Source organism: Anas acuta, chromosome Z (genome assembly GCF_963932015.1).
Source record: "Anas acuta chromosome Z, bAnaAcu1.1, whole genome shotgun sequence".
NCBI classification, from domain to species: domain Eukaryota; kingdom Metazoa; phylum Chordata; class Aves; order Anseriformes; family Anatidae; genus Anas; species Anas acuta.
The window spans coordinates 49,871,130-49,883,437 of record NC_089017.1 but is presented as its reverse complement, the minus strand read 5'-3'; the positions used below and the strand labels follow the sequence as shown (position 1 = coordinate 49,883,437).

General features: G+C 38.9%; 1 protein-coding gene across 6 annotated transcripts in view; it reads left to right on the top strand.

Annotated features, from left to right (window-relative positions):
* The window catches only part of RNF38 (ring finger protein 38), a 111,251-nt gene that overhangs the window by 85,796 nt on the left and 13,147 nt on the right, over positions 1-12,308 (top strand). For all 6 annotated transcript variants that reach the window (XM_068666500.1, XM_068666501.1, XM_068666505.1 and 3 more), the window contains 4 exons: positions 2,542-2,755; positions 4,592-4,759; positions 8,260-8,430; positions 10,053-10,214. In XM_068666500.1, coding sequence (XP_068522601.1) covers positions 2,542-2,755; positions 4,592-4,759; positions 8,260-8,430; positions 10,053-10,214 — 715 coding nt within the window. The remainder of the gene's footprint in view (positions 1-2,541; positions 2,756-4,591; positions 4,760-8,259; positions 8,431-10,052; positions 10,215-12,308) is intronic.

Sequence of the window (12,308 nt, the reverse complement as noted above, 5' to 3'; positions counted from 1 at the left end):
TAAATTATTCCATAAGTCATGCAAACTTTTCCTGGTTGTGCTTTCTCATGATTCTGAGTCCATAAAAAAGTAAACGTACAACATTTAACATTTACCAAAGTGTAATTATGAGAAGCTACCTTGTCTAAGTCCTGGTGTCAGAGAATTTCTGTAATTGTTCTTCCAAAGCACTGGGGTTGCCATTCATAGCTTTTCTCTATTACTACAGATTTTCAAAACAAATATGTTGCATACACATTTATGCCAAAATATTTATTTAGACCATTTCTGTTTTGTAGCAGGAAATAACTTTAAAGCAACTTCAGTTCTCAGAAAAATCTTTTGCATTAAGTGTTAATCAGCTTTGTGGTTAGAAATCATATATACCAATTTTATGGTAAATTATGTGAATTTACCGGTTTATGGTAAATTATGAGAAAATTATGTGTATTTTATTAGCAATACAGAGATGGAGAGTGGAAAACACTTCTCAGAAAATAAACTGTGACTAAGACATACAAATACATCAAATTGTAAATTGGAGTCCTCAGTGCTCAGAATAAAACATGTTTTATGTGTTCTGACATGATAATTTGTAAAGACAATGATGGCTATGCTTTTTTTTCTGCTGTTATAATTCAGCATCAGGCCTTCTGTCTGACCTGGAGTGAATGACCATTTGTTTCAGTCTTAAGACAACAATGGCATAACATCTGTATGAATTAGAGCAGAAAAGTAGCAGCTTAAGACATGGTATCATATACTTACAGTACCATCTGAATAACTGGTATGATGCTCCCCCTTTCCTGGAGTACATCAGTTTCACTCAGGAAAAAAAAGTTGGACTCAGCTTGAGCAGACTTTTGTTTTGCCAATTTGTTTTATTTGCTAATAGGAAAGGAATAGTGAGAGTGAAGCATATTACATTCTCTTTGACACTCTCTTGGAGAGGATGTGCTCTAGTGGTTGCAGCCCCTTCTGTTTCTTTGCTGCATCTTGGCTCCTTCAGCCTGTTCTGTAACTGGGAAACCATTTTGTCCCATGTAGCTTTACTTTGCTGTTGCCACTGTGGCATGCAATTTGTACCTTCCAATCTCCATGACACAAATTGGAAGTATTGGGGGATGGTCTTGTACTTCCAGGGATGTACCAGTGTGAGAAACATCTCAAATAATTTTCTTCAGACAGGCTCTTTTATGAAGCTATTTTATTTGTGATTGCAATGGCAGGCATCCTGCAATTAGGAGTGCATTTTAGTAAACAAACCATGACCTTTTATTCCCTATTACCCGACACCTGATCACCTCCCCTGTTTCCTCACTGCCTGAGTACTACAGGTTCTCAAGCTACTCAACACTCCTCTATACCACATGTGTACAATTTTTCTTTTTTTTTTTTTTTCCAACTCTTTAATTTCTTCTTTCTTATGTTTAGAGAACTTGTGATCTTTGTTTACTCTTCTCACACTGCTCATCGTGTTTTTCTCAAGCTTCTACCTTATTTTGGAGCAGTGAGGCCTTCTACTGTCCACTTATCTACTTAGCATTTCTCCTTATGTAATTCTCTACTGCAAAAACACAACTTTGTTTCTCACACTAGTACTGGAGATGTTCAAGAGATGTGTTGATGCGGTGCTTAGGGACATGGTTTAGCAGTAGTCTTGGCAGTGCTAGGTTAACAGTTGGGCTTGATGATCTTAGAGGTCATTTCCAACCTACATAATTCTATGATTCAGTCCTTTACCCTTCCAAATAAATGAGAAGCCTCTCAGTCAAAACTTCTAATTGCGAATTTGTTACTTGTGTGTGCCTGATTTTCTGAGTGTTGAGCCAGAGCTGCTGGTTTCTGATTTACAGAAGTTTTGGCTCAAGATAGTGGCAGTTCTGCTCATAACATACGTGTAATTATATAAGATTATATTATCAAATCCCACACATGTAAATGAGTTACTCAAACGAAGTAGATGCTGTGGTCTATTTACACTGCAGTTCTCTGCACTGCAAAAGAACGATTACTGCAGTCACAATTTCCTGGTGTCTGCCAAGGAGATGCCTCTGAGGCATTCAGTTATTTGGTGAACATGTGAGAGCTGAAAAAAATCATGTTTCTCCAGAGGAGCCTACTGCTCTGTCCGTCTCACTAAGTGAGCAACCATTCTGTGGCGTGGCTGGAGCACGGGAAATCTGTAATCATACAGTTAAGGATTTTTGCCTAGAATAAATGCATAGAAATCTTCTGAAGTTTGATGTCGTTTGTGCACTTGTCCTGGCAATCCCACTGTCATCTTTCTAACAGGTTAATATTTATATTGGAGCACTCTAGCTTTCCTTGATAGCATTAAGCTATGCTCTATTAAGCACTTCTGCGCTGAGATAAGTGTCAGCTCTAAAGATCTTGGCAAGTTTTGTTGGTAAGAAGTTGTGTTCCAGTTTAATAAATCTGTTCCAGTAACATTTTCAAGTTTACTTTTTTTTCTTTGGTACTTGATTTTCATGTGGTTTTAGTTAATAGGAAGGGCTTTTGGCATTTATATGATCTCTAATCTTTTTAATGTGTTTGCAGTCCTCCTGTTCGGCGTCAGAGAACAAGGAGAGATCGCCTGTCTCGACATAATTCCTTTAACCTAGATGAAAACTATCACCGTTTCTCCTACGGACAACAGCAAGCAATAGAAGAACCCAGAGCCTTTCATCCACCGAACGTATCTCCTCGTATGTTGCGCCCAGCTGCTCACCCGCCACAGCAAAATGCAATGATGGTTGACATTCACGATCAGGTAAGAGTTTCAGGGTACAAACAGACAAATGTCACAGATTTTTTTTTTCCCAAATCTTAAGATCCCTCTCCACCTCAAATTAGTTGGCTATGAAAGTCACATTATCACTAAATTCTGTTTGCCCTCTTAGAAGTTATTTTTGTTGTGTACTGTTATTGATGTATGAAGTGCTGCAGTGGCAGTGGGGAAATAAAAATTTCAGAGCGTTAGTAAAGAAGATTGAAAGTTAACAATTTTCCAATACCTGTATTGGCATGGTGCTATAGGCCTCCTGCCCACCCTTGAAGTGCTTTTGCTTCTAAAGTTAATTTAATGTGATTAAGATGTAAGATGATAATCAAGGATGTGTTCTGTTTCACATGAAGCGTCTCTCCTTAGCACAGGAGCCTATAAATTTTTCAAATAAATTATTCAGAAGTAGAATTCACAATGCCAATAATTGGCTGTGAACATAACAGCAGAAACATGACAGTATTGTCACAGAACCAAATTAGTCATCCAGACCTAATCAACTCCTTAAATTACATGAAATAATGAAATCTGTGGTTGGTCCAGAAAGCAAATAATTCCTCAGACAGGAATTGGTACAGAGTTCATAAATGAAGACCCATAAAAGGAGCTGACCTACTGATGTAACCTTTGTTGTTGTGCAAATCAGCAGGCTGCAGCACAAGTGCATTAGTTGCCTCACAGTCATGACCTAGTTATCTGGACGTCCACTTCTCAAACTGCACATGCATAGAATGCAACTCCTAACTGCCCTGCTTGAAAGCGTACCTGCATTCAGCGCAGCTGCATACAGCTGCTGTGTTGTACTACATCTGCAGAGCAGCGCTCAGTAAGGAAGTATTTGCATTTGGGACCAAGTGCAAGGGTGGAAGCTAACCACCAGTCTAGCCACCTCACAACGTAGCGTTTAGATGAACAACTGTACTGCTGCAGCATCTTAAAAATTCAAAACATGCTCTTGCTTTGTGTTGCAAGATTACATCATGACAAGCCTGGATAAGCAGTTGTTCCATCCCACTGCCTGTACCTTCCAAGCACCATCTATGATCAGATGTCAGTGTTTCCAGACTAACTGAGGTCTTCTATGGTGATGTTTTATACTTCAGAGACAGAATCATTAAGAGGTCATTTTTTATTCTTATTCTGAGCATTTCTGAATCATGCCCAGCATTACACTGTATGCCTAATTTTTGTACCTGAGCCAGAACCAGGTCAAATTCAGTGTCTCTCCTGAGAGTGGTCTCTGTCATCAGTGATACACATGTTGAGGCTTTAAGTTCCATTCATTGATCCATGTTCTTGTTTTGGCCTCTATGTCTAACCGTACACTACCAGTTCAGTAAATTAGCTGTCTTTAATCATTCTCACCTTCCTGATGAGCTTTTCTTGCTTGTTAATTTCCCATGAGTGAGTTCTGTTTTAGCAGAACAAGAAGGAAGAATGAGCTTCTCTGAAATAATTACTTTCTGTGAATCCATGTTCCCTGACACTAAGGCTTTTTGGTTTTATCAGAGCATCAGGGATTTCTTACTTGGTGTTAAACAAACCAAAACAAAATAGGAGCCTTGGAAGTTTTAACATTTCAAACTGAGAGATCCCTCTCCACCCTGCCCAGAAACTGCTGATCAGTGAGTAGTATTCCAATGAAAAAAGTATTTGAAAGAACAGGAATTGCAGTCATGTGCTTCCTTTTATAGACTTTCGTTGTGAGTATGTTTTTTCCTGATAAGTAGGTAAAAGCTTGTTAACTTTCCCAGCATGCTGTACAATACTGTTAAGAGTTTACAGTAATTATTTCAACTTTTTTTTTTTTACTTTTTGCTGCAGATCCATCAGGGCCAAGTTCCCGTCTCATACACAATGACAACGGTGGCTCCACACGGCATACCACTTTGCACAGGCCAGCACATCCCAGCCTGCAGTGCACAGCAGGTCCCAGGGTGCTCAGTGGTTTTCAGTGGACAGCACCTTCCAGTTTGCAGTGTACCTCCACCTGTAAGTGGGCTTCTGTAGTTTACACCAGATCCAATCTTAAACAGAAATTGCACCTTGGAGCTCCCACATCTGTGTGGCTTTAATTACACTGGAAAATGACATATTTTTTTCCAAGTGCTAAATTGTAGTGGCATAGCAATGCAGGCCTTAGAACTGGTAAGCATATGTATGTTGCTTACATACCAGCTTAATAGTGCATGACTGTTTTTAGTGTAAAGTCCTGATGCCTTTTTTTGTTCTAGTGACATGCTGGTTTATGATCTAATTTCATATCAACAGCTGTTTTGCATACTTCCAGATTTTTTAGAGGAACACTTCTAAGACTTTTATTAGTTAACTAACCAAGAAAAAAATCGTATTTTATAGAGACCTCTCTTGTGGATTGGTTATATAGAAAGGTCTGATATTCCAAATTTACTTTTCTTCTGAGAAGATGATCTACTGATCCTGAATGATCAGTAAAAGCTGAGAAGTGCTCTTCTGTCCGGAACACTCACAAAAATGAAAATATTCTTTAATAATGATGTCTCTCAGCCTTTCTGGGAGTGAAATAAAGTGCCTTGACTGACTTACCAACTTTGAACATGAAAGAATCTGAACTATTTTCTCAGAAACATTCAGATATCAACTCATAAATACTACTTTCCAGTTAATAGCATTCCCATGCTATGTTATTCTGTAGAAATTTCACCTTTAAGTGCCAACAAATGCCAGGGCTGAACAAATGAAACAGGTACACCCAAGAACTTTTAACTGTACAAATGAAGGTTGTAGAACCTGCTGGTAGAGTCACAACTATTTTTTTAACCCTTTTCTAGTATAAATCAGCAATATCATACATAAAAATTATATATTCGGTGTCCAGTAACTACTTGTAATGTTGGTATATACATTGCCAACATCTGCCAGCTGTGCATTTCCTAGCAGTGTGTAACTTTAGCTTTTCCTCTGTTGCATGTTCTGTGACCAGAGAAAATCAACTAGCCTGTGGCACTGAAACAAAACTCGTGATGTGACCACCTACTTCTTTGTTTAAGCCGATTGTTGAAGAGTGAGGGTGATGTGCACTCAGGTTGTCCAGATGCCATTTATCCCCATTATAGACAGTAAGCACTTAATCAAGTGTGTTGAGAGGATGGATGGACATCAGGAATTAATCAAGGTTGAAATTATGTAATGTCAGCAGGCAGACATTACACTTTTTTCTGTAAAGTCACAGAATAATGTAAGTTACAACAGGGCTCTGGAAATCATCTGCGGTCACCAGTTTGCAAGGACGGAGATTGCACAATTGTTCTGAGCATCTGCTCTAGTGTATGTCCTTACAACAAAGAGCTGCTTCTGATTGGAATCTGATTGGAATTTCCTTGGTTGCAGCTTGGTTCTATTGTTTCTTGTCCATTCAGTGTGCCCCTTGAGGAAGAGTCAGGTACCCATTCTTATAAAGTAGATGAAGGCAGGATTAAGGTCATTACTTAGTTCTCTCTTCTTAAGGCAGAACAAATCCAGTTCTGCAACCTCTTCTTTTATGCAGTGTGATCAAGGCTCCTTGTTGTTATGTTGTCTTTCGGCAGACCCATCTCAGGATGTCAGAGTCTGGTTTTGGTACTGAGAAGGCCAAAACCAGACACAGAACCATCTGCTAGGACCAATCTTTTTTTTTTCTTGTACATCCACTCTGCAGCCAGTCTCAAAGTGTCCTGATCCATGAGGTTATTCTGTCCCAGTACCAGACTTCATATCTTGCCTTCATTGAGCTTTGCATGGTTCCTGTCATCTCGTTTCCCCAGACTGTAAAAGTACATTTGAGAGGCATCACTGCTCTCCAGCATATCATCTTGCTCCCCCTGACTTCACCTGTGAACTTTGCAGTATCATTTTGTTGCTTTCACAAAATTAGTGTAATTCAGTATATATACAACTACAAAACAAACATTATCTACAAAATATCTTCATCAGTTCTGCTGTTTGAACTTACACTACTGTAAGTTTTAGAAGTTTTCCAAAAGTCTGAATGAATAAACAAATAGTTTGCATGATCTTTCAAGTGGAAAGACGTGAAACTTCATTTGCTCTTACTTGAAATTTAAGTAAGCATAGCACAGATCGTTCCCAACATATATTGCAGATACTGCAATAACGTATCCTGCAGCTAATTGTTACTGTACAGAGTCTTGGGATGAAAACTATTTTACGGTATTCTCCAGAGTACTTCCAGTTTTAAAGAGTAGTCATGTTGTACAGGCAAATTTATCTTCAACTACTTTGGAGAACAGTTTTCAATGTAATGAACTATAATAACTGTTTTAACAGAAACATTTCTCAATGGTATTTATTTTTTTATAAAACAAAGTAGTAACTCAAAGAATAGTCAGCATTTAAGAAAAACTAATAAATTAATCTGATACTGTTTCAGTGCATCTAAATGTGTTTGGTGATGACAGTGCATAGCAATGAAGTAGTGATTCCACCTTCACTACTAACGAATTTTAAACCCTATCTATCATTCTGCCATTATAGTTAGCATGTTTAGTATATGTTGTGTGACACAAGACTCAATGAAAGAGTGAGAGATCAAAACTGTGTCATCTACATGACTTTGTAAAATTTCATAGGCTTTGCAAGTAGGGTGGTGGAGTTTTAAATTTAAAACTGTCTTAATAACCATCTTTGTTTATACAAGACAAAGGTACCTGTTGTTTTACAGGTAGAAAATGTATTATGAATAGCTCTTTCAATGGCTAAAAATGCAACAGGAATGCGTGACATTCTGGTAACACTTCAAAGATCAGGAAAAAAGAGAACAAAGATTTTCTTGATCCTCTCCATGTTTAGAAATGGAAATAAAACTGGACTCTTCCATGACGCACATTCATGCCTTCATCATTTGTGTGTTCAAACTTCAGTGCCCAAAGATGCTTTCATATGAGTAATTGCAAAGACAAGAGAACAAGGGCTACTTCCCACAGTAGGTGTATCTCACCTGATTCAGAGAACAAGGCTCCCCTCGAAGTGCAGAACTGAGCAGAGCTTATGCATTATTCTTAATATATAAGGCAGCGTATGTTTTAAGGCACAGGTTGATGTCTGGGAGTCCCTCAGCTACATCTACAGCTTAAAATGTTTGGAACAGTTTTGCTTTCAGATGCCATTTTGAAGGTAAAACGTGAAAAAGTTAGCAGGGTAAACATATCCACTTTTTACTTAGGAGTTTGTCTGATACTGAGTATTGAAAATCCCAAATCCCACTGACCTCACAAGAACTGAGAGCTATGTCGCACCTAGCAGATGTCACAGTATGGTATTTTTATAGCCTGCATGGTGCTAGTTACTGACCATTGTGTATTAGAATGAGTTACTATTTGTGTGTTTTGGAGGCTCTTCCAAGGAGGCAAGAGAACTGCTTTCTTTTAATGACATCTTTCCATGATAAGCATGGATTGTTCTAGAGGGAGTGTTTGTGCTAGAGTCAAAAATGTGTTGTTTTCATTTTATTTCAGATGCTTCAGGCATGTTCGGTCCAGCACCTACCAGTACCGTACGCAGCATTTCCACCCCTCATTTCTAGTGACCCATTCCTTTTTCATCCTCCTCATATCGCTCCACACCACCCTCCTCACTTGCCTTCTCCAGGACAGTTTGTTCCTTTCCAAGCACAGCAGTCGCGGTCGGTAAGTAATGCTTCTTACCCTCTCTCCTTAGGATTGGTATGGCTGAATGGGCAAATAGTGCTGATACCTTACTGAGGAAACAGGTGGAATTTGTTTAAAGTAACAGGTTTTTGCCCTGATCCTTCTTTAGCAAGTCTGTAACTACTTAGTGTGAAGATGAAAAAATAAATTTAAAATTCACCCTGCTTCTCTCCAGATTTCATCAGCTGTTCTGTGCTGTGTCTCCAGGGGCCTTTACTCTTCATCAATAAGATGTATATCTTCTTTACCAATGGTTCCTTCAGGTGTTTCTTTTCCAGAAAGCCAGAGAGAATCCAGAGGAAGCTGTGTAGAGCAGCAGTGGTCTACATTACTTAGAAGTAGAGGAAGGTTTAGCAGAGAGATAAGGAAGGATGGGATGTTACTCTTATTACATGCTTCCCCAGTATTACTTATCAGTTAATTTTTAAACAACCAGTGGTTTTGCTAGAACATGATGACTGTAGGGCTTCCAGATGTATTTAGGAGCCTACAGTCTCTTTTTTTCTTTTTTTTTTTTTTTTTTTTTTTTTTTTTCCCACTTACAGAAGTTATTGGCACTTCTTGCTTATGCAGACTTGGCTTAGTGATAGGGATTGTGCAAATATAGGGACATGTGACCCTGTTCTGGATTTGGGGAGAGAAGCTAGATTTTTACTACTGGCGTATGGCTTGTACTGTGGGTCTGTCAGTATACTCCCATCCATCTGTTTGCCCCTGTGACCAGAAGATGCCAATATTCCACTAATGCAGAAAGAGTTTCATTAATTACAAATGTTGCTGAGACCTATCCATGCCATATCTCAGGTGTGGCTAACCGTCGTAACAGCTTTGTTACGATGATGGTCAGCGTAAGAAGGAAGCGGAGTTTTCCTTTGCTGCCACAAGGTGGGATTCGTAAGCTGAATTTCTCAAAACAGTGGAATTTAGCACCAGGAACAGAAAGGTGTGTTAATAAAACAGTGACAACTTCTGTGAGTTTCTTCAGAACAGTTGGGCCTGGTGGATGTGCTGCAACTGACCAAATTACAATGCTGAACTGGAATCTCACAGTTCTGAAACCACCGGACTGTGCTCTGGATGGGACTTCTTGCATAACCCTCCTAGGAAAGCACCTGCTTGATTACTGGCTGTCATTCACAGTTTAATATCATTAAAGTCACCATGTTCACTCTCCTCTTTTCAGATTGTCTTGACACAATTTCAGTTCTCGTCTTTGGTTGTTTATTTTTTTCTTTCACATAGTTTTACAGTGAGAGCAGCCTGGCAAGAAGGAGAGCAAATATTTGTCCTGCAATATGCAAGAGACAGGAAATTACAGCCACTCCTATATTTGCTAGATCACATAAATTCCTGGTCAATAAGCATGGCTAGCTGGAAAAGGTGAATTTATATCAAATGTGTAGTGCTATCTTTGCTTTTTGGTAGTGTTAATGACACAGGAATTGTTCGTATTCTGTCAAAGTGAGTACTTTAATTTTTTTATCCCGTACAATTGGCCGCAGAAGTGCAGAGTATGCATCTGGGATTTCAGTTCTTTAATGGGGAAAAATTGCATCTCTATTACCACAGCAAAGTTTTTTTTTTTATTTTTTTATTTTTAGCCACTTCAAAGAATTGAAAATGACGTGGAACTGCTCGGTGAACATCTTCCTGTAGGAGGTTTTACGTATTCTCCCTCAGCCCATCCACCAACACTGCCTCCCTCAGCTCCTCTCCAATTCTTAACCCATGATCCTTTACACCAGGAGGTGTCATTTGGTGTTGTAAGTATTGCTTTCTGCATGACACACTAATTCATGCTGCGCTGACTGACTTGCTTGCAATTCTGCACTACATTTTGTCAAAAAGTAACACTTCTTGCCGTTGTCCATTAATGGCTAAAGCTGCAGCTGTGGTGTTTCCTTTAAGCTCATTTAAATCAAGTTAAGGATAACCTATGTATTGATACCAGTAAATAATTTCTGACAACATTATTTGCAGAGAGAGAGTGATAGCAGTTAGTTTGAAAACATATCATATTACCATACAGTCCAGGGCTTCCACTGCAGAAACTAGTTTGTGTGGTTTTGAAAAGCTCTTGTCACTTACCTTGTAGTTAATTCTTCATCCGTAAGGTGAGTTTCTACAAGTCAGAAAAACTAGAATGGTTTAAAAATAGTTCTTTTCCAGAGTGTTTGTAATGTGCTGTCCCGGTTTCAGTTAGGACAGAGTTAATTTTCCTCCCAATAGCTGGTAGGGTGCTATGTTTTGGATTAGGATGCAAGTGCTGATAACATGCTGATGTTTTAATTGTTGCAGAGCAGTGCTTACACCCAAACAAGGACGTTTCAGCTTCATGCTCTGTCCTGTCAGCGGGCAGGCTGGGGGTGCAGCAAGAGGCGGGAGGGGACAGACCCAGGGCAGCTGACCCAAACTAGCCGAAGGGGTATTCCGTACCGTATGGGGTCATGCTGAGCAATAGATAGGGGTGGCTAGCCGGGGGGGAGGTGGGCCGGATTGCTCGGGTATTGGTGGGGCATCGGTTAGTGGGTGGTGAGCAATTGTATTGTGCATCACTTGTTTTGTACACATTAGTAGTAGTAGTACTATTTCATCGTTATTGTTGTTATTGTTTTCCTGTCTTAATAAACTGTCTTTATCTCAACTCACAGGCTTCACTTTCCCATTTCTCTCCCCCATCTCAGAGCGGGAGGGGGGAGGGTAAGCAAACAGCTGTGTGGTGTTTAGCTGCTGGCTGGGTTAAACCACAACATGTGCCCACAAGCAATTGTATGGAGTACTTCCATACTGCAGACTTCCATATTATGGAAACAGCCAAAGTTGACTTAAGGCACCTGTCTAGAGGGCTACAAGCAGTTCAGCTGCAGCAGTACAAAACAATGAAACCTGGTCTGGGTTAAGATCTGCACTGAAATCTGTGCTTTGTGGTTAAGCTACGTCCAGTGTCTGTGCTGCTTCTATGGTCTCTGTGGCACGCTTCAGTTTGCTATGTTGCTTTGTTTGAAAAAAGCCTTTCCCACGTGTGCAATGCTTGAAGAAATAACTGCAAGGCAAGACTAGGTGGATTTTTTTCAATTTTGACCTGTGCATCAAGTCATTGGAAGGTTTTAGAAGCACATTGTCACTTAAACCTTTACATAAGAATGAAATTTTAGAACCTGTAACTACAGAACACACTGCTAGTTTTGCTTTATCAGTCTCTTGAAATCAAGCAACTTAGTTTAAACTAAAGTTGAAAAAATTTTTCATGAAATTTTCATTCACTGTGAGACACTTTCAAAGACACTTAAAAACTTCAGTAAATTGCTTGGATTTTATTCACATCATCAAAAAAAAATTTGGAGTTTTTCTTGATTTCCATGTTCACTCATTAAAAGTAGATAGAAAACAAAACAGCATTTTTTTGCAAGATTATATATAATCTTTCCTCTCTGTTTTTGTTCTGTGTTGCATACAGTCGAGGGGTGGAATAAAGTTTTATTATGAGTAATCGTACAATGTTTTATAAAGCAATCCTAAGTATTTATAAAATTTCTCCAGTGATTTAAAATGATTTTCAGAAAAGCTTAGTATTTTTCAAGTGGTCATTAATGTTCTCTTTAACAGTTATGGTGGAATGGCTGCATCCCTGATTCTCTTTCAGTCAATGAACTGAAAACTGAACACAGCACTTTATAATATTTCTGAGTTGCAGAATTCATAGAGCAGTAAAGCTAGTATTTACTCCGTCTAGTTTGGGATCTTACTTGCAAGAAAAAGACCCTGTTTTTTATATTGTGTTTATATGTAAGTCTGTGGCTGTCTATTAGTTATGTCTCCATTGTAAATTTAAGAATTTTTAGCTAAGTTACTGATGG